The sequence below is a fragment of the Lampris incognitus genome, chromosome 10 (assembly GCF_029633865.1).
Source record: "Lampris incognitus isolate fLamInc1 chromosome 10, fLamInc1.hap2, whole genome shotgun sequence".
NCBI lineage: Eukaryota > Metazoa > Chordata > Actinopteri > Lampriformes > Lampridae > Lampris > Lampris incognitus.
In genome coordinates, this window is record NC_079220.1 from 14,872,860 (window position 1) to 14,896,064 (window position 23,205).

At 44.7% G+C, this 23,205-nt stretch overlaps 1 protein-coding gene across 1 annotated transcript; it reads left to right on the forward strand.

Moving 5' to 3' along the window:
- The first annotated feature begins 9,784 nt into the window (after window positions 1–9,784).
- pvalb6 (parvalbumin 6) lies at window positions 9,785–18,411 on the forward strand. Its single transcript, XM_056287532.1, has 5 exons — window positions 9,785–9,827; window positions 12,996–13,061; window positions 15,064–15,196; window positions 15,300–15,409; window positions 18,386–18,411. The coding sequence occupies exons 2-5, from the start codon at window positions 13,001–13,003 to the stop codon at window positions 18,409–18,411; spliced, it is 330 nt and encodes a 109-aa protein (XP_056143507.1). The 5' UTR covers window positions 9,785–9,827; window positions 12,996–13,000.
- The last annotated feature ends 4,794 nt before the right edge of the window (window positions 18,412–23,205 follow it).

Below are 23,205 nucleotides of genomic sequence, written 5' to 3' on the forward strand. Positions count from 1 at the left end.
ACATGCACACACACACATGCAAATACGTGCATCCACTATCATGTATAGATTCGGGACCTTTCACTGCTGGTCTGTTTCACAGCGTTTCACAACAGTGACTCCAGGTCCTCAGAGACACCCAGAACTGCTGGTTTACCACTCTGCTGGTCCACTTATCCTAACAGGGGTGACAGACCTGACACAACACGTGAATGTAATTAACTACCTGGCAGAATAGAAAAACCAGCAGCACTGTGGGGTCCCTCAGGACCAGAGTTGGAGGCCACTGACTTGCAATGAGTGCAACCTCCTTGTACAATCAGCTGACAGTAACAAATGAGGCGCTCAGGGGGCGCCCAGGTGGCGTAGCAGTCCATTCCGTTGCCTACCAACACGGAGATCGCCATTTCGAATCCCCGTGTTACCTCCGGCTTGGTCGGGCGTCCCTATAGACACAGTTGGTCGTGTCTGTGGGTGGGAAGCCGGATGTGGGTATGTGTCCTGATCGCTGCACTAGCGCCTCCTCTGGTTGGTCGGGGTGCCTGTCCGGGGGGGGGGACTAGGGGGGAACAGCATGATCCTCTCACGTGCCACATACCCCTGGTGAAACTCCTCACTGTCAGGTGAAAAGAAGCGGCTGGTGACTCCACATGTATCAGAGGAGGCATGTGGTAGTCTGCAGCCCTCCCTGGATCAGCAGAGGGGGGTGGAGCAGCGGCCGGGATGGCTCGGAAGAGTGGGGTAATTGGCCGGATACAGTTGGGGCAAAAAGGGGGGGGGGATGCAACGGTCAGAGCCGTAATGCACTGACAGCCTTCCTACGACCGGAGAATGACCATGTAGTAATGAAATGCTAGGATAGCACCACCTCTTTCAATGATCACTCACTCACAGTACAGCATGAAATATGGACACACACACACACACACACACACACACACACACACACACACACACACACACACACACACACACACACACACACACACAGACCCCAGCTTCTGGTCATGCTATCCTGTGCTGCACCTGCCAGAAGATGAGGCAGAGGACTTGTGATAACAGCCAGATGATCCCCAGTCGCCCCCTCTGCTCTTATCACACATGCCCTTCACTCTGTGTATGCCTCCGGCGCGGGTGAGTGGGTGAGTGTGTGTTTCTGTGTTTCTGATATTAATTTATATGTAAAGGGTGCGGATGCATCCGTGTGTTTGCTTTTTATATGGCAGGCAAACACCAATTCCTTTACCTGCCTGAAAACAGCTTTGTAAAATCAACACACACACAACCACACACACACATATACATACATACATACATACATACATAATACAGACACACACAATAGATAACTTTTATACAATTACACATCAGGCGTAAGTGAACAGCAGCTGTCCAGCCTGGCGGCAGCTGTGATAATATTCTTTCTTATCAGTCGAGGCAAAGCACTGGAGTCACATACCCTCACTGGAAGGCTTGTTAACATTTTTCCTTTTTGAAAGATGGGCGCTCACTTTGCAGGTACACGGGTCTCTCGAAAGAATACTAATGGGCGTCCGGGTAGCGTGGCGGTCTATTCCGTTGCCTACCAACACGGGGATCGCCAGTTCGAATCCCCGTGTTACCTCCGGCTTGGTTAGGTGTCCCAACAGATGAAACTGGCCATGTCTGCAGGTGAGAAGCCGGATGTGGGTATGTGTCCTGGTCGCTGCACTAGTGCCTCCTCTGGTCAGTCGGGGCGCCTGTTTGGGGGGGGAGACTGGAGGGAATAGCCTGATCCTCCCACGCGCTAGGTCCCCCTGGTGAAACTCCTCACTGTCAGGTGAAAAGAAGTGGCTGGCGACTCCACATGTATCGGAGGTGGCATCTGGTAGTCTGCAGCCCTCCCCAAATCGGCAGAGGGGGTGGGGTAGAGACCGCGACAGCTCGGAAGAGTGGGGTAATTGGCTAGATACAATTTAGAAGAAAACGGGGAAAAAAATACTAACAACAGTCTCCTAAACGTTAAGGACAACCATAAAGCAAAGTGAAGACAATTAATGTAATGCCAACGATTTCATGTATTCTCCTGTTCTGAGTATTTTTGCTTCTATGTGATTTCACATAACGCCCACTCAGACTTCTGTGACTCGCCCGGTGCAACTCAGCATGCTGAGTGCTGAGGTCCACCACACCAAAATCCTCCATCCATTATCCAAGCCGCTTATCCTGCTCAGGGTCGCGGGGATGCTGGAGCCTATCCCAGCAATAATTGGGCGGCAGGCGGGGAGGCACCCTGGACAGGCCGCCAGGCCATCACAGGGCTATTTTTGATGTATGAACAAAAGACGTTTTGTATGCTGTTCTATTCGAATTGTTTTTCGGACAAGCCAAAACCTTAAACTCGTTATAGGACAGCCTTGGATTTACTCGGTTTTGTGAGACACATACCCCACACCAAAAGACACCTTCTGCTTCATGTCTCCACGTGATAAACTCAAACATGTAGTTCTTTATGGTTTTCAAATGATAATTCAGAGTGTATTGACAGGACTCTCTCTACATGTGGTGGGTGCGATTGATGTCATGTGGACTTAAAGCCTAGAGCTCAATGATAAATTAATTTCGTTAGTGTTTGAGTACATACAAATGATCGAAATAACTCGTCATGTTCATGACAGTTGAGCACATGTTTACTGAAAATAAATGTTTTCACTTGTCTCACCTGGACAGGTTATCGTAGTTTCATGGACAAATTTGGAGGAAGAACATTGCTGTACAAGTTTTAATTTTTTTAGCTAGTCAAGTTAACAACAACATATTTTTTTGAATTATTACCAGAATCATTTGTACTCAAATCATTATGAGGTATTTTGGATCAAATGTATGTTAGCATGTCAGTTATTTAAAAAACAAACTCTTATTCACTATCAGGGCATTGCAAAACTAAATTTTAAGCAGCGGACAAAAACTTCTAAAATTAAACGAGGTTACTTAATTTAAAAGGAAAACATTCAGTCCACGGTGTCCTTCCCCCCTTTTCTCCCCAATTGTACTTGGCCAATTACCCCACTCTTCCGAGCAGCCCCGGTCACTGCTTCACCCCCTCTGCTGGTCCGGGGAGGGCTGCAGACTACCACATGCCTCCTCCGACACATGTGGAGTCGCCAGCCACTTCTTTTCACCTGACTGAGGAGTTTCACCAGGGGGACGTCGCACGTGGGAGGATCACGCTATTCCCCCCAGTTCCCCCTCCTCACTGAACCGGCGCCACGACCGACCAGAGGAGGCGCTTGTGCAGTGACCAGGACACATACCCACATCCGGCTTCCCACCTGCAGACACGGCCAATTGTGTCTGTAGGGACGCCTGACCAAGCTGGAGGTAACACGGGGATTTGAACCGGCGATCCCCGTGTTGGTAGGCAACAGAATAGACTGCCATGCCACCCGGACGCCCACCGTCTTCACATTTAAATTAAATTCAGCCATATAATATTCACTGTAGAAGCAAGTTAAAGCTATGTTGTTGGTCTTTCTTCTCTGGACAATATAGGATATAGTATAGCATATATACAGCCTATCCAGGGTGTCTCCCTGCCTGCCGCCCAGTTACTGCTGGAATAGGCTCCAGCATCCCCGTGACCCTGAGAGCAGGATAAGCAGTTCAGATGATGGATGGAGGGATGGAATTTAGCATATATATAATATTAAAGGTTGCATTCTCCAAGGACTTCAATCTTTCACAAGTATATACTTTTTTTAATCTGACATGAAAATGCATTTGCTTGCTCATGGATGCTTGTTATCTACTCTGCGGTTGTCACGGTGTTGTCCACGTAAGTCATGAATAAGGCAATCCAAACTTATCTGGATTAATGCTGCTATTATATTAGCTATCTTATCTTAGATAGATAGAAAAACAATTCTATTAGTGCTTATACTGATATGTTTTTGAAAAATATGAGGCCCGGGGGTCTATATGAACTCAGATAAAAGCAAGTACTCTGCAAAAACAATGCTCACCATTAAATGCCTCGCTGTAGAACGCAAACACACAATGCATGGAGGTAAACACAGATCACAAGATAAATCCTTTACCTCCTTATAGACAATGACAGCTCAAGCCCATGTCACAAACTGCGAGCATGCGTACATGCATAAAGGGCCCCATATTCAGTCGATAAGGCAGCACACTATTTCTGCATCCCACCCACCCCCACCACAACACCATCTTTCTAGGCCTCATAATGACACGCATACACTCTCTTGATGTTTTTTTTTTATTCTTTTCTTACAGCTGACTGCAAACACATACAGGGTTGTGAAATACGCGTGTCAAGTTTCTCCAGACGCAATTAACTTCTCCCTTGATCATTCCATCTCCTCATCCTAGCCAGCTTGGCACCCTTACAAAACCTTTTACACACACACACACTTGCAGCTGTTGTGGCTAGCTGAGGAGGTGGTGGTCCTGGGCTGCGGTTGGGTTTCCCTCACTTCAGAGGGATGAAATGGGCCAGCGGGACATCGTGAGCAGGAAAACCCCAGTTTCATATATTGCACTACTGTAAAAACAGCCAGGAAATCCTCCAAATGTGACAGCAAACAAGGAATTAACCCATGAAGTAACGAGTTCCCGTGAGTTCTTTGCTAGTTATCCAGCAGATAATTATCATCAGTGACTTGCAAAACCTTTTTATAGCAACTTTTAATTTATTAGTTGTATCTATGATACTCATGTATCTGAGTTTGCTTTTTCTTTTTGTTTGTTGGCTGATTGGCTGGTTAGAAAAACAACATCAACTAAACAAAAAATAAAACAAAAAAATTTCACTACTGGCATTTTTCTTGCCATCAGGAATTGTTCTGGCTTGTTCTTTCAGTGTCGCTGGAATATCGAGCAACTTTTATTTAATTTTAAGGAGGCGACAGTGAGATGTGTGGCTATTTGCCGAACATTGAGGACATGAGGGGACTGTACATATTATATAATTTAAGACTTAAAAATTAAAAGTCTAAGAAAAATTCTAAAAAAAAAGTCTTTAAAAAAAGTCTAATTGCAAAAACATTTTTAATTAAATTAAAATTAATTAAGAAACTAATGTATTTGTTAATTTTACATTAAATTAAGTTAATTTGATTTTTTTTAAAGTCTCATTGTGTAGTATGACCATTAGAAGTGTAATTTTCTCATCTGCGGTAGTATCATGTGATTTGTTATGTCTAAACGCACCATCTCTGAACACAGCCAACTCTCAGGAGGCTGACGGGGGCTGGAGGGCCTGAGTTCACAAAAATCTTTATTGACAGCTAGCTAGCTCACTAGCGAGCATGCTGTTGCTAGGCAACTATTCGAAAACAGACTGACTGATGATGACAATCATTGACTGTCCAATCAAATTAGCGTATTAGATGATGTAATTTACTACCAGAAGCAGACTGGTTTTCTGAAACGTTTTAATGATGTTAAAAATGACGAGGATAGTTGCTCAAGGGGCTTTAGTCAAATTTTCCCAATGACAGTAGTTCTAACCCATCAATGATATGGCCTTAATGGTTAATGAATTCAATTATTTTTTTGTTGGTGTTGGTCCTGGATTGGCTGAGGAGATTGCAAGCACTGGCTGTAGAAATAATGTGGCAAGTGAAGATGTATAGGTAAAAGAATCTTTGTTTTTAAAGGGAACAGATGAAAGAGAAATTATTGACATTTTCAAAAGATTTCAGGGTAAGAATTCAAGAGACTGCAATGGTATTGAAATGTCACTAGTTAAAGATATTATTGAGTGTGTGGGGAAACCTCTTACATATACTATATGCAACCAATCTCTGAAAACTGATGTTTTCCATGTAAAATGAAAACGGCTAAAGTCAAGGCTGGTGATAGAGACACTCTCAAATTACAGACCTGTTTCTTTGCTTTCACAGTTCTTTAAAATACTGGAAAAGATATTCTATTCAAGGTTGGATGACTTTATCACAAAACATAATGTACTGTGTGAACAACAATATGGATTTAATACTGATAGGACTACATCATTTGCGCTGATTGATTTTGTGGAAGAGATAACAACTGCTATAGAAAATATAGAATATCCTCTAGGAATATTCTTAGATCTAAAAAAGAAAAAAAGCATTTGATACAGTTGAGCATGACTTATTATTGATAAAACTACAAAAATATGGAATCAGAGGAGTAGCTCTTTATTGACTATCCAGTTACCTAGATAATAGGAACCAGTATGTGCAAATTAATAATTTTGAATCACAATTATTGAAAGTTAAGTGTGGGGTTCCTCAAGGCTCAGTGTTGGGGCCATTATTGTTTATTTTGTACATTAATAATATATGTGAGGTTTCCATCCATCCATCCATTAGCCAAACCATTTATCCTGCTCTCAGGGTTGTGGGGCTACTGGAGCCTATCCCATTAAAACACTAAAAATAATTTTATTTGCAGATGACACAATGCTACTTTGCAGTGGGGAAAACTTGGAATAAGTTCTGGGTACAGTAGGACATGAATTGAAGAAACTAAAGAGTTGGTTTGATTAAAATAAACTAACACTAAATTTAAGCAATACAAAATTTATAATATTTGGGAATCGGTCAACAAACTCAAACAAGAAGCTCATGATAAATGATGTAGAAATCAAAAAAAGTGGGGGTCCGCGGTGGTGTAGCGGTCTAAGCATCGGCTTTGTGTCGATGCAGTTGCCCACTGGGGACTGGGGTTCGCGCCCCGGTCTCGTCAGATCCGACTATGGCCGGACTCGATGAAGCAGCAATCATTGGCAACGCTGTCTTCGGGAGGGGGGCGGAGTTGGCTTGTGTTCGTCACGTGAATGCGTCTCTGTGTGTGTCGGGAAAAAACAGTGGTTCGGCCTGGAGTCGCCTTGTCACAAAAGTGGGGAGGCGGTCTCTTTCGAGACTGCCGGCCGGAGAGATGCAGTTGGCGAACGCATGCAGTACGAGGGTGGGTGTTTGAATTAAAATAGGGATCGATTGGCCACTAAATTGGGAGAAAAAAGGGAAAAATCAGAAATAAACTTATAGAGAAATCAAAAAAGTGTCAGAAATACAATGTCTTGGAGTAATAATAGACAATAAATTGTGTTGGAAGCCACATTTAAAGTATATTAAAGCAAAAATATCAAAGTCAATTGCAATCTGCATGTGTATATAAAGCAAAAGTGTATGGTTGTATGTTCGCTTAAAACTCCAGAAATACTCATTGTAGAACAAAAAGAAAGGTATCTTTAGAATCAGCACTTTCCAAGGATTGCACAGTTCAAAAAATATTTCAAAAAGCAAGTAAACATTTTGATTTATTTGCGAAAGAGGCATTCCAGCGATGCTTTGTGGAGACTTCCAGCAAATCCTTCCAGTGGTCAAGGGAGGCACTACACCTAACATTGTCAATGCTCACCTGAATTAATGCAACGTGGTTTACCCTGAGCACTGAGTGATTAATACACACATGGACAAAGAAGCTTGATGAATGTATTGAAAATAATGACATTTGATCATTTTCATTAATAACATTAATTTATTCGACATTCGTTTGTCACATGTATCATATCATAAATTATCCTATATTTAATCATCGATTATATTGTAAAGATTAGATCGTTTTGGTTGTTTTGGTGAGAATATTTTCCCCGGGCAACGCCGGGTACCTCTGCTAGTATTATATAAAGTCAAAGATCTCCTGCATCAACCAGCACTATACCACATTGTACTGTTCCTTCATACTCCATACATCACCTACTGTGTGGAAGTGTGGGGGAACACATACAGAACAAACACGGATCCAAGCTTCATGCTTAAAAAAAGAGCCATAAGAATTGTAAACAAAACCACTTACAGAGACCCTACAAACCTACTCTTTATCAAACTGAAAGCACTAAAATTTAAGGATTTGGTTGACTTCAAAACAATTCAAATCATGAACAGAGTAAAAAATCAGCAGTTACCAAACAGTGTCCAAAAGTTGTTCAAAATGAGGGAAAGTAAACGATCTCAGCAGAATACGTATATTAAAAAAACAACTAGTGAGGACAAATGCAAAACTTCATTGTATAACCATCAAAGGAGTTAATCTATGGAACAACTGTAGAAAAGAAATCAAGATGTGTACATCAATAAGTAAGTTTAAACAATTCTTTAAGAATAACATATTGAACAGATATAGGATGGACGAACAAAGAGGTGGACTGGAATAACATGACATGATACATGACGTGTAAGGTGCCTTGTTTGACTTGCGCTGTTTTATTTATTTTGATTTCTATGCATTGGTCTTTCTTTTCTTTTTTTCATTTTTGTTTTGTTTTGAAAGTTTTGTTTTGGATTGATTTGGTTGATAATGTATAAAAAAGGGGGTTGGACCAGAAAAGTTCTTTACTTCATCCTACACCCCTTTCGAACATGGACCAGACTTGTGTTGTTCCAGAGAGTTTGCAAAATATGTTCACTGTTATTTCCATTTGTTTTTGTATTCCTGCCTATATATTTTATTTTGTTAGTTTAACATGTTCGAAATAAAATCAGTTATTCAAGCCCTCTGTTACAAAACTACAAGAATTGAAAACGTGTTTTCACTGGAGTGGATCTTAAAGCACAGCAAAGAGATAGGGTTTTCTAATTATAGGAAGAAGATAAATACAGGGCGAATTCGAGCGAAGGCAGCACTAGATTAAATGGAGATCCAATTACACTGATATGATGATGGGTTGATAACAGTGAAAATAAGGTTAAGAGTGGATTAATGAGCAAAACAACAGTGAGAACTAAGACCTGGATAGCTCCAGAAATGTAGTCAGTACAATATGACTTAGACGATATAGATAAGTGGATCTGAGTCGATGTTTGTACGAAGGTTGTTTGACCTCAGAGATGGATTCATAGGGGATCCCACTTGGTGATGAATGCACTCACAGATTTTTCCTGTTATGGCCCAACAAAGACCAATTAAGAGTCGCATTCTGACATAAGATGGTCCACCATTCCAAAAAAATAAAAATTAAAAAAAATGATGGTCTTACAAAATGACAGTAGGCATGAAAACAAAGGACAAATTCATGTTTATGAAATAACAAAAAAAAAAGTGTGTTGTATTGGATCTTTTTTGTAACAATATTATTCATAGTATCTATTTATGAATACTAGAAACTCACTGCCAAAACACGAGAGCAGAAACACCTCAAAGGAAAATGTTATTTCGCTGTACAGATTGGTAGTACTGTACTGGGAATATGGAGGGTGGCACTGGTTAACCGCCAATTCCTCTCTACCTTCCCATGAAGAGTTTCACTATACTTTAGTAATCAACACCGAGTTGAAGAAGAAAAACCTTGTCAGAGTAACATCATGTGGGAGGGTGTTCTGTTTCTTTTGTAAACCGTTCAGTCATTTATTTATTTGAGACTGTCATGAGCGTTTGAATACTGCTGAGATGCTGTGGTATGTCAATGTACGGTGGAGCCGTGATGGAGCTTATATAACCTATCTCTACAAGTATACTGTACTTGCAGAGATAGGTTATATAATGATTATAATTAGGATCTATCTATGTATCTATCTATGTATCTATCTGTCTGTCTGTCTATATCTGTCTATCTATCTATCTATCTATCTATCTATCTATCTATCTATCTATCTATCTATCTATCTATCAGTCCGTCTATCTTTCTGTTAGAGAAGATATGTGTGTGTGTGTGTGTGTGTGTGTGTGTGTGTGTGTGTGTGTGTGTGTGTGTGTGTGTGTGTGTGTGTGTGTGTGTGTGTCCTTGCAGGATATCAGAGCAAAGCATACTGTGCTAGGGAATATTTCAAGTCGCTTCAGCAGGACTTTGTGACCACTGTACTGTAAGTACCTTAACTAATCACTCCAGAGTACTTCGAATGAAGCTCCATAGCGATAAGAGAGCAAGCAAGAGAGAGAGATGGAGAGCGAGATGAGAGAGAGAGGGAGGGAGAGAGAGAGCGAGAGAGAGACCGATGGAAAGCAAGATAGAGAGATGGAGAGCAAGATAGAGGGATGGAGAGAGAGAGCAATGGAGAGAAAGATGGATCACGAGAGAGCAATGGAGAGAGAGAGATGCAGAGCAAGAGAGCGATAGAGAGAGAGATGAGAGCGGGAGAGCGATGGAGAGCAAGAGAGAGAGAGAAAGCCATACATGTTAATGCTCAGGAGGCCAAAAGTCTCCAGCCGCACACAATAGAAAATAGATTAACACAGGGCTTAATGCTTTCATTTAAAGGAATCGATTTCGGGGTCCACTTCATACAATTTCACTCACCCTTCATTAAACAAAACCCCTCCGTGAATCAATCTCACCCTCTTCTTCCCACCGTGAATCATTCCCTTTTCTCCACAGACCGCGGTGTGGTAAAGGTCAGAGTATGGAGGTTGTGCTCTTGTAATGATAAGAGAAGAGTTGTGTTATCACACGTGGTGCCGTATCGACCTGCGTGTGCAGCCGCCATGTTAGTCTCAAATGGTGCGTGGTGGACTTAGCCGAACCAGACTTCCTGAAAACTGTTGTTTTTATCCACACATTGTAGGTTTACATCTGAAGATGGAGTCCATAAACACTACATGGAGATATTCTAGAAATAAAGGATCATCTTGTGTTTATCATATAGTAATATGTATATGAGGATGTATAGGAGACCCACCCGGTCTGCAGAAGGGATTTCATTTTCCAGACCAAGGACACAAAGTACACACTTTGTGTAGAAGCCTAGAATAACCAGAAGTTACTGTTGGTTTGTGTCTTTCCAAAAACATGTTTATCTATCTATCTATCTATCTATCTATCTATCTATCTATCTATCTATCTATCTATCTATCTATCTATCTATCTATCTATCTATCTATCTATCTATCCGAGATGGTGTGTGTGTGTGTGTGTGTGTGTGTGTGTGTGTGTGTGTGTGTGTGTGTGTGTGTGTGTGTGTGTGTGTGTGTGTTTTCATCCTTGCAGGACATCAAACCTTAGGCTGTTCAACTCATCCCAATACCACACCCCTCCAGACCTCACACCTCCAGACCCCTGTGTGTGTGTGTGTGTGTGTGTGTGTGTGTGTGTGTGTGTGTGTGTGTGTGTGTGTGTGTGTGTGTGTGTGTGTGTAGGCACGCGCATCCTTGCAGGACATCAAACCTTAGGCAATTCAACCCATCCCAATGCCACACCCCTCCAGACCTCAACACCCTCCGGACCCCTGTGTGTGTGTGTGTGTGTGTGTGTGTGTGTGTGTGTGTGTGTGTGTGTGTGTACACCATGTTTTTCTATCCTAATGGGGACATTTGGTCCCCATTAGGATAGAAAAACCAGAATCCACCTAACTTGTGGGGCCATTTTATGGGACCGCACGAGTAAAAGGGTCTATTTTAGGGTTAGGACTTGGATTTAGGGTTAAGGTTAGAATTAGGGTTAGGTTAAGGTTAGGGTTAGGGTTAGGATTAGGTTAAGGTTAGGGTAAGGGTTAGTGTTAGGCATGTAGTTTGCGTGGTTAAGGTTAGGGTTAAGGGCTAGGAAATTAATGTAGTCGATGAGGGGGCCCCAAAAGTATAGCTTTGCGAGTATGTGTGTGTGTTTGTGTATGTGTGTGTGTGTGTGTGTGTGTGTGTGTGTGTGTGTGTGTGTGTGTGTGTGTGTGTGTGTGTTTAAGCACACAGTCTTGGTGCTTCTTGAGCAGATATAAGTGTGCGTGCATGTGTGCTTGCTTTTGTACAAGGGTGTGAGTGCTTGAATGTGTGCATGCGTTTGTGTTTGCATGAGTGTGCATTTGCTTAGCTCATGCCTACGTTTACTTTCAACAGCACCGGGGTGGGGGGTGGGGGGAGTAAGCTTAAGGGCCCGAAGTGAGCATTTCATAATTAGAGGTCGGGTCGGGTTCGGTCACAAACGCAGAGAATGAAGGCAGCGGCATGGTTGCCGGAGCTTGCAGGGCCAGGTCAGCTGTAGGCCTTCTGCCGTGCGTGCCCTTCAGAGGTGTTTCACTCTTGGACTAGATGTCCTGTAAAGGCCTGCTGACGAGGCATCTGGACGCCCGCCATTATTCCTCCTAACAGCCCGCTGACATTACGCTGATGAAGAGAATCATCATCATCATCTCAATCCCTCCCCTGGTGCAACACACACACACACACACACACACACGCCTCTTTCTGTTCCTCTGGGGGTGGATAATATTGATAAATTAGATGTCACAATATTTTTGACTGAATACCTCAATATTGCTGATGTGTGGTATTTTGGGAAAGACTTTCACGAGATATTTACACACAGAAAAATGTTGACAGCCTATCACTAGTCATTTGGATATGGTCACCAAGCAGCCTGAGACATCCATTGTTCAGTTCATTCAGCTAATTTATATCCCAATAACCAAAATCCCAGACGATATCTAGTCTCGTATCGCAAGATGGTATATGAGACTAGATATTGTCCTGTATATCCTGCCCTCTTCTACTTCCCATTATTTCTTCTCAGCAAATGAAACACTGGATTTACTTAAAAACCTCATTTCAAGTGGTTCCAAGCAAGTGTGTTGAATAAATTAGTTCCTTAAGTTGCTGAGAAGTTACTTATCACAGTTGTGCTGAACCACTTGCGTGACATTTTTAAGTAAAACCAACATTTCTTCTTATTTTTTCAGTGTAGGTTGCGTCATCATTGGCCACAGCTTCCCATTAGCGCTTCAGAAACAACAGGGCCGACCTGAAATGTGCGTGACCAAACCTCGCTGTGTACCTCTGACTCACATCATCCTCTTACAGCATCTCCCTCCTTCTCGGGAACTTCCTTCCTTCCTCATCATCTGTCACTAATTCCCTCTCTGCGCCGCTCATCCCCTCACACTTGTCCTGATTTCCTGCTCCATTTCAAGAGTGCCACTGGTGTAATACCAGAATGTCTTCTCTTGAGCTGCTTTCCAGCAACCTTGATTTTAACCTCTCTCTCTCTCTTTCTCCATCTCTCATCATTCTCTCTCTCCCTTATCTCGCCCTCCCTCTTTATCTAGCAGCCGCGATGGCAATGACCAGCATCCTCAAGTCTGACGACATCAAGAAAGCCCTAGACGCGTTCGCAGGTAAACTGCTTTCATGGTTTGGTAACCCAACTGAAACACGTCACACTGAAATACATGAAGCTCACCAAACGGGGCGGCCACACTGCACCTCCGTGTCCCATTAACTTCCATTCGAACACATGCACAGAGAGGCAGACAGGCAGAGGGAGAGGGAGACAGGCAGAATCAGCTCCATACCAAAATTCAACTTGTATGACGTAAACACACTTGACTAATACTGATCCTCAGTGTCACTGTTTTGCATACGGCCATTTTAGCGTTTGCTGCTATAAGCTATAGCAAGCTAGTTTAGCGAACGGCTAAATGCTATTCAGCTACCTACATATCTAATGCCAACACAGACAGCGACTGACAGTACACTGTGCTGTTTACAGCGCATGGATGCTATTTCTGTATCAAGATGGCTTGGTCGGGCGTCCCTACAGACACAACTGCCCATCCTGTGGGTGGGAAGCCGGATGTGGGTATGTGTCCTGGTCGCTGCACTAGCGCCTCCTCTGGTCGGTCGGGGCGCCTGTTCGTGGGGGGGGGGACTGGGGGGAATACCGTGAGCCTCCCACATGCTATGTCCCCCTGGTGAAACTCCTCACTGTCAGGTGAAAAGAAGCGGCTGGTGAATCCACATGTATTGGAGGAGGCATGTGGTAGTCTGGAGGAGGCATGTGGTAGTCTGGAGGAGGCATGTGGTAGTCTGCAGCCCTCCTCAGATCAGCAGAGGGGTGGAGCAGCGACCGGGACAGCTCGGAAGAGTGGGGTAATATGCCAAGTACAACTGGGGAGGAAAAGGGGGGGGGGTTTCTATATCAAGACATCATATCCTGCGACGTCTATATATGTGCGTCTATATATGTGCGTCTATATTTGTCTATATCGGAGTAAAGTGATTTCAGTTGCATCAGTGGTGATGTGACCACCCCTTTGTGGTAGATTTGTGAGTCAGACAAAATCTCAACACAAATTGACCTTCGCTGTAATGTGTACCACACCCAATGGTAAAGGGGTTGTTAGGGTGATGGCTAATTCATGAAAACATTGAAAACGGTACTGATAGCCAATGAATGGGTCTTTGTCTGAACACAAGACGGAAGGGAAAAGGAACCGCTCACATTTAATTAGATCAAAAAAACCTGTTTGGACTTTTTTTTTTGTTGCCTCTTTCTTGTCCCACTCCTGAAACATAAGCATTACCCTTTGTAACATCACTTAATAGTTAGAGAAGAACAATTAAGAGGTACTTGATGTCACACACACACACACACACACACACGTGTTATGAGGGCATGTGCACCTTGTGTGCCGTGTGTGTGTGTATGTGCATTTGCGTGTGTGCGTGCATGTGACTGTGTGCATGTGGACGTTGTCCTAACGAGGGACAGTCCTGAGGTCGACAGAAGTCTTTGACCCAGAACTGATGGGACCGCTGGTGGCTTGTTGGAAGACGAGCTGCGGTCAGATTTTGTCCCGAGGACCATTCAGAGCAGCATGCCGTGTGCCTCAGTGAATTCTCCACATGCTGCAGCTGTATACAGGATAGCTTGACGCATGCTAAATAATAATGGTAACAACTTCCCGGGGGTGTGTGAGACACACGGGATGCATGTTTTGTGTGTGTGTGTGTGTGTGTGTTTGTGTGTTTGGATATGTGCGTGTTTGTGTGCAACTGTCTGTGTGAGGGAGACAGCAAAAGCGAATGCAAAGAAAGTCCAAGTGTGTTGCACGTTTGCATATCCATTTTGTCTGCACAGTTATGGATTGTGTCCTCTAAAAAAAAAAGACTGTATTTGACATTTAAAATTGCTCCTGGGAAAAGAAAAAGTCTCTCAGAATACATCACGTCACCACCAGCGAGAGAACTGACAAGTTTTATCTGAAAAGAGGTTTCTCAATATGCTGGCATTGTTAGACCTGGTTTATGTGTGTGACTTTTCATTACTGCCTGTGTGTGCGTGTGTGTGTGTGTGTGTGTGTGTGCGCGTGTGTGTGTGTGTGTGTGTGTGTGTAGCTGCCGACTCTTTTGACCATAAGAAGTTCTTCGAGATGGTGGGCTTGAAGGCTAAGTCTACTGAGGATGTGAAGAAGGCCTTCCTAGTGCTCGATGCCGACAACAGTGGCTTCATAGAGGAAGAGGAGCTCAAGTGAGATGGCACAACTCAAACACACGCTCACACGCACACAAACACACACGAGGCGAAAGTGTTTCGTGACATGCATCAATTCTTCCTTCCTGTGTCTGGTCAGATTCGTGCTGAAGGGGTTTGCCACAAATGGCAGGGACCTGACAGACAAAGAAACCAAAAGCTTTTTAAAAGCAGCCGATAAGGATGGAGACGGCAAGATTGGAGTCGAAGGTGAGCACCTAACCTACCTTTACATCAGATTATACTAATTTCAATTTCAAAACATCACACACACACACACACACACACACACCATGCATATATTATAGTAGAACTGGATACAGTACCGCCACTCAGCCTTGCAGCCAATTTTTTCCCAGTGGTCACTCGCGGTATTGCAGCAAAAAATCCCCTGCGGCCCAAAAAGCATCTCCCCCATAGACCACCAATGTAAAAGAGACGCCAGTAAAACTGTTGACAGGACACCTGCAGCTATAATCATGGTCAATTATTACTCTTTGTTTTGTATATTTTTAAGCCATGGGGTTTTCATCTTTTTAAAAATTTTCCAAAGCCCAGAAATGTTCTTCCTGCATGACGCCACAGCTGTGTACAAACACTGTATGTGCGGCCATGTTGTGTCTTGGGAACGAGGATCTGTGCTAGGTTAAACACGCTGTTCAGATGAACAAAAATCAAAGGTAAAGGTGAATAAATGACACAAAGCTGAGCCTTCTCTTTCACACATCAAGATATTTTGAGTTTATGGTTTTGCGTCGCATCCCAGACAGCAAAATGAAACTGGGCCAGATCCGGGCCAGATGTATCACAGCAACTGGGGCAGATCAGCTAAACAGATCCGCCCCAGTTTCTTTTTGCACAACGGGGCCAATAAAGGCGCGGATCCGGTTTACGGATCTGTACAGGCTTTGGGCCGTACCTGTCCCAGCTCATTTTAGATCCACAAGGCCTTAAAATGGGTTCTGACTTTAGGAGGCCACACTGGTCAGGGGTGCAGGGCGGGGCGGCCTAGGAGCAGATGTGATTCCTATGCGAAACTGCTGGACTGTGGGCGGATCCAGCCCATGTCAGGTGCTATGATATTATTATTGGTCACTTGTTAGACTTTGTTTTGAACGTTAATTGTTTTGTTTTTGGTTTTTGGGTTTTTTTTGGCCGTTTGTATAAATACATCCATGGTTTCAAGGCCCAAGTAAGTCCCGTAGTAGTCTTGTTATGCATCCATGAAGTCCTCTTGCATTGCATTCATGAACGCACAGCGCTGGATCCTGAACGTGGTTCGCTCGTTCTCATAGCCTAGAGGCATGATGAGAGTATCACTACCGCGCATATTCAGTAGCCCCCATGTACCCGGAGGTAACTCGGAAGCTAGAAACTTTTTCGGCGTATGCGACGGGTTGGTGCTAGAATGCATCATCCGCAGGGAGGTGGGAGGGAGCTCCACTGCACGTCATCAAATGCTCACAGCGGAAGCGACCAATCTTATGATTGGGTAGCGGCTTGGGTAGGGGCTAGTTCAGTTTAGGAACAGTGGGAAAAAGTAGATTGACGTTACACGCAGCTCTGGCCTTTGGCCCTTGCCGGCGTTCACTCGTCCCCCCCCCCCCCCCCCCCGGGGTCCTGAGCCTGCGGTCTCGCTCCTTAGACGCAGCTCGGGCCTTCGGCCCTCACACCTTTACTAACCAACTCTATGTCAATGTGGATTGTAAAAAACACAGCTAAGTAACTATAAAGCTAGCATTAAACAACGCTAGCTAGCAACATAATCCGTGATGTCATATGTAGTCGAAGGACCCCGAGTCGATATTGGTCGATTCTGCTGTGAGCATTTGATGATGTGCAGTGGCGTTCCCTCCCGCCTCCCTCCGGACGATGCATTCTAGCACCAACCTATGCGCCAGGCGAGCAATTCTTGTAGGAATCAACAGGTGCCATTTTTAGATCCGGTATCCAGTTCTACTATAATACATCCATCACACACACACACACACACACACGCGCGCGCGCGCACACACACACACACACACACACACAGATACACATACACATACTGTAAGTGTATAAGCACTGTAGAAGCATCAAGCGAAACAGTCATTCTCTTTGGGCCTCTCAGAAATGTACACATGAGCAGACATTCAGACACATATGTACATATTAAGGCCTGGTCCTCACTGCTTACCTGTACCAGTGCGTGACAGCTACCTCACTGAACTGCTGCAGCTCGCATGCATGTGGTGTCCACACAGGCAGCATTGCTGCTGCAGTGCTGCTACTGCAAGCCCTAACTTTCTACACTGAGTTTGCTTTTGATAATGGCCCATCAATAATCAAATGTTTCATTTCATTATAAATTTAATTTATATTTAGTTTAGACACATGTTGCCTCTGCTTTCTCCTAACATTCAATTGCTAAAATGGTTAAATATATATATATATATAGGGCGTCGGGGTAGCATAGCGGTCCATTCCATTGCCTACCAACACGGGGATTGCTGGTTCGAATCCCGGATATGGGTGTGTTTCCTGGTCACTGCACTAGCGCCTCCTCTGGTCGGTCGGGGAGCCTGTTCGGGGGGTGAACTGGGGGGGAATAGCATGATCCTCCCATGTGCTACGTCCTCCTGGTGAAACTCCTCACTGTCAGGTGAAAAGAAGCGGCTGGCGACTCCACATGTATCAGAGGAGGCCTGTGGTAGTCTGCAGCCCTCCCCGGCTCAGCAGAGTGGGTGGAGCAGTGACCGGGACAGCTCGGAAGAGTGGGGTAATTGGCCGCGTGTAATTGGGGAGAAAAATGGGGGGGGGGTTTATTTTTTCATGTCTGTGACATATTCTACAGATATAGGCATTGAAACTATAGTGAAAGGTGTCAGTCATGTTGCCGGTATGATCTCAGCATGACTATCAGCTATCGTTTTCACTATCGATGTTTGCTGAACCGCGCCTCACGCCAGGAAAATAGGCTCGACTCCGAAACTCTCGACGATGCGTCGCTGCAGCGTGGCCTGAGCCGCGCCGCTCACGTGGGCCGTGTGGCTGCTCTAACCTGTTAGCATGGCCACCGAAATGAAATGCAGGAGGTTTTCGCTGCTCAGCTAGGCGGTGCGGCCCGGGCCTTTTAAGAGGTACAAACATGGTGCGACACAATGTCCAAGATAACAAGTCCTTCTATTTCTCATCTCTCTGCAGAGTTTACCACCTTGGTGAAAGAGTAATCGCCCATCCTGACTGACTAGTGCTCCACCACCTCATCCAAACCGCCACACTCGCTTGCGTACAACCCATCTCACCCCGCCCCACATGCGCACACACACGCACACACACACACACATGCGCACACACACACACACACACGCTCCCCTTCCGCACCCCTCTCACTGCCTGCACACCACTATCCACCACCATTATCCTATTTAATTTATCCTTTTTATACAAACTGTCTGTGTTTCTGTTTATGTGTTGATATCAAACATGCCTGCAAGGCCAAGCCTCAAGTTTTGATGTATAATGTAGATAATTACAGAAGAAAAACACGTAGGAGAAAGACCCCTTACTTCACCCGTCTATATGACTTCCTTCTTTATCCCCCGTCCCCTTCCTTCCTTCCTGGCCACCGCTTCCTCTCGTTCTCCCTCTTTCTATCTCTCCTCTCTGTCTGTTTCACCTCTGGCACACCTCCACACTCGCTCTCCTTCTCTTCTTTCCCTACCCGCACCGCACCGCACCAGCCCCTCCATCCGTCCCTCTCTCCTCTGGTAATGAGCCATTGTAAAACTCAACCTGAAGAAGAAAGAGGTCAAGCTGTGAACGAATAAAGTGAAGAATAAAAAATTTTAAAAATGCCTCGAAAACTTGGGCTCACGCTGACTTGTCTGTTTATCCCGTCCTTTAGTGTCAATTTTTTTTAATCTCATCTTATTTTACACCTTTGTTTTCTCTCTCTTTTCTTTTCCTTCTTTCTCTTGTTGTCCCTGCTGATCCCAGCAAGCACATTAACTGTGGAAACATCACGAAAGCCATCAAATCAGGGAGTAGGATGTGTAAAGGGTTTGCTTTGAAAGGCCAAATGAGTTAAAAGCATAATTCTGGGTCATATTCTCATAGCTTTTTTTTCCTCTCATGCATATTGGTTATGATATACTTTTACTCTGCAGCTTCATTGTGGAGGTGTTGGCTGCAGGACCACTGCCGGCCATAGCTTTATAACGGCGTCTTTAGGGGCAGTTTAAAATGAGCGTCGGACGTTTTCACGAGTCCAATTTCACCCAGTTAACTAAAAACCATTGCATTTTGCACTTTGAAGTGAACACCAAAGTGCAAGTTAAAATTTCTTACTCGATATGCCGGATACTATCCTGGGCCGGATTAGGGACTCGGAGGAGGTCTGGCCTCTAGACGTGGGGTACGCAGGCCCACCGGTGTGTGGATATTCCCTGATGCCCACGAACCAGCCCCCAGCTATGGGTTAAATAGTGCCACTGCCTGGTGGATACCTCGGGAGAGGAATAGGCTACGGGAGTAAACCCCTACAGAAAATGATCGTCTACAGTGCTGTTGTCTATTTTTGTTTTTCTTGCCCTTTTGTATCTGTTTAAGTGGGAGAGTACTGCTTTCGTCGTGTGTGGCTGCCGCTTCTCCCTCTCATAGCGCCCCCTTCCCATCCACCCCTGTAAGTCTGTGTTATGTTTATCCGTTGTCTTGTCTTGTTTCACCGCCGTTTATTGGAAAGCGACTTTGAGTTTTAGAAAAGTGCTATATAAGTTTGATTTATTATTATTATTATTATCATTATCATTATTATCATTATTATTATCATATATGGCATTGAGCAAGGGCCCGGGGCACCAACCAATTTGCTGTGCTGGGAGGGGCACCAAACGATTAAGACAACGACTACACTTTTAAAATATTTAAAATATATATTCAAATATTTGTCATATTTTCTACAATGGCTACTTCCCCCCTGTGCGTCTCTCAGCACCACGGAGCCGTGGAGAGAGAGACACTATTTCAGTAACTAGTGCAGTGCCCGTTTGGGTGTAATTCCCTCTCCGACCACAATATGGGTTGCAAGGCAGAGTGGCACACTGGAGGGTGTGCTCCATTATCGGGGCATCACACTGCTTAGCCTCCCTGGGAAAGTCTACTCTAGGGTGCTGGAAAGGAGGCTCCGATCGACTGTCGAACCTCAGATCCAGGAGGAACAATGTTGATTCCATCCTGGCCGTGGAACAACGGACCAACTCCTTACCCTTGCGAAAGTGCTGAGGGGGGGCATGGGAGTTTGACCAGACAGTCTACATGTGTTTTGTGGACTTGGAGAAGGCTTTAGACCGTGTACCCCTGGGCACTCTGTGCGGGGTACTGCGGGAGTATGGGGTGCCGGGGCAGTAGCTACAAGCCATCTGGTCCTTGTATAACCAATGTGAGAGCTGTGTCCGTATTCTCAGCGGAAACTCAAACATGTTTTCGGTGGGTGTCAGACTCTGTGAAGGTTGCCCCTTGTCTCTGATTCTGTTTGTGATATTCATGGACAGGATCTCAATGCGCAGCCAAGGTGAGGAGTGTGTCCATTTTGGAAACGTCAGAATTGCATCTCTGCTCTTCGCAGATGATGTGGTTTTGTTGGCTTCATCAGAACGCGACCTCAAGCATGCACTGGGGCAGTTGAGTGTGAAATGGCCAGGATGAGAGTCAGCACCTCCAAGTCTGAGGCCGTGGTTCTCTACCGGAAAATGGTGGATTGCTCCCTCCGGGTTGGGGATTAGTTGTTGCTTCAAGTGACGGAGTTCAAGTATCTCAGGGTCTTGTTCATGAGTGAGGGTAGGATGGAGCGGGAGATTGACAGGGGGGTTGGTGCAGCATCAGCAGTAATGCGGACGTTGCACCAGACCGTTGTGGTGAAGAGGGAGCTGAGCCGGAAGGCAAAGCTCTCAATTTATCAGTCAATCTTCGTTCCAACCCTCACCTATGGTCACGAGCTTTGGGTAGTGACCAAAAGGGTGAGATTGCGGACACAAGCGGCTGAAATGAGTTTCCTCCGTAGGGTGTCTGGGCTCAGCCTTAGAGATAGGGTGAGGAGCCCAGACATCCAAAGGGAGGTTGGAGTAGAGCCGCTGCTCCTTCGTGTCAAAAAGAGCTAGTTGAGGTGGTTTGGGCATCTGATTAGGATGCCTCCTGGGCGCCTTCCTTTGGAGGTTTACCGGGCACGGCCAACTGGGAGGAGACTCTGGAGTAGACCCAGAACTCGCTGGAGGGACTACATGTCCAATCTGGCCTGGGAACGCCTTGGGATCCCCCAGGAGGAGCTGGAGGGCGTTGCTGGGGAGAGGGACATCTGGAGTGCCCTACTTAGCTTGCTGCCACCGCGACCCGACCCCGGAGAAGCAGCTGATGATGATAGATGAGGCAGAGTGGAGCTGTTCATCCAGTTGCGACTGGACAGACAGACAGACAGATGGCGTCCTTCCATTTTAGTTAGATGATAATAGAAGTACACTTTATTGCTGGTAGAGAACAACAAAACAACAATAATTTCTAATAGCCTGCACATTGCAATGCATCGTCTCAATGTGCTATTCCCTCTACCGCCACATCAGCTCCCATGGCGCTCTGTGATCATCCAGCTGTTGAAACGGTTGGTTGTGACGGTCGTTATTGGGCTTGCCTTATTTGGTGTATGGGTGTGATGATTTTTTTAGACATACTCTGTAATGGTTTTGCATGTAGGATTCATATAGTACATTTATGATGGAATTAATGATATTTATCATGAGGTGTTGCACTGGGATGTGAGTCGCATTCAGATTTGAGCATCAGTGTAAGGGCTGGTATGGCACTTGTAGGCCCATGTCTATCTATGGTGGAAGGTTTCTTGGTTGGGTCTTACATTTTTCTGTAGTATGTGTGTTGAGCCTGCACTTTAGCTACAAGTTCATGTAAATCTCTGGTTTTATACCCATAGTAAATTTTTATGTGTAAAGTGGGAGGCACTTTAAGAGTGGTCACCTTAGGGCACCTCACTTTGATTCCATCACACTGCTGAGCTACTTCCTGGTTCAACTTGCAGGAACTACCAGCCTACTATAGTTACCATAGGCAGTAGTAACCATCAGTAAACTACCCAGCCAGCACAACAGTATGGGCAAACATGTACACAGTCTAAATGAGGCACTAGGGTTGTTGTTGTTGAAAGGGCAGGTTTAAGGCTTGTATTTGTTTCCCCTCTACGATGACGTTGCAAAGCTGTGTGGTCCCGTGTTCATACTCTTGAAACGAAGCCATTGAATAACAATCACATCATAACCAATATGCATTATGGCAAAAACTGTGAAAATAAGACCCAGGTTATAAACAAAAAACAGAATTATTCTTCAAATAAGTTGTCAATTTCAGTGTTGTACCTACAGCAAACTTCTTTGTTATTTGGTTATTTGGGGCGCTGACATTGCAGTCAAAGCAACAAGAGCTCGAGCATCACTGGTACTGAATCCAAGTAAGAGTGTATTCGGCGAAGTGGTCAGTGGACTTCATGTGTTCAGTAGGTGTGAAGCTGAACAGGGCATATTTACCTTGAGACCGGCGAGCAGCTCACATTAGAACGAAACATGGTGTCGTCCATCTGGGGGCTTGACACTGTTGGACTTAAAATTGTAGAATGCTTTTTTTTTTGCAATTTCTTTTGTCTTCATTTTCAAATATTCCAAGCATTGCTGAACATTTCTTAACTTTAGAAACCTACTGTCCTTTTTTTGCCCCCCCCCACACACACACAGATGGACTATTCTAGCTAAACATGGGAATGAGTGTGTGTGTGTGTGTGTGTGTGTGTGTGTTTGTGTGTGAGTGATTGAGAGTGAGCAAGGTAAGCAAGCGAGTACATGAGTGAGTCAGCAAGTGAATGAATGAGTGAAGGAGTGAACGAGTGAATGAATGAGTGCGTGAGGGAGCGAGAGAGCAAGTTCCTCTCCAGTCCCACGAGTTTCTCCGGTAACACTTTACAATAAGGA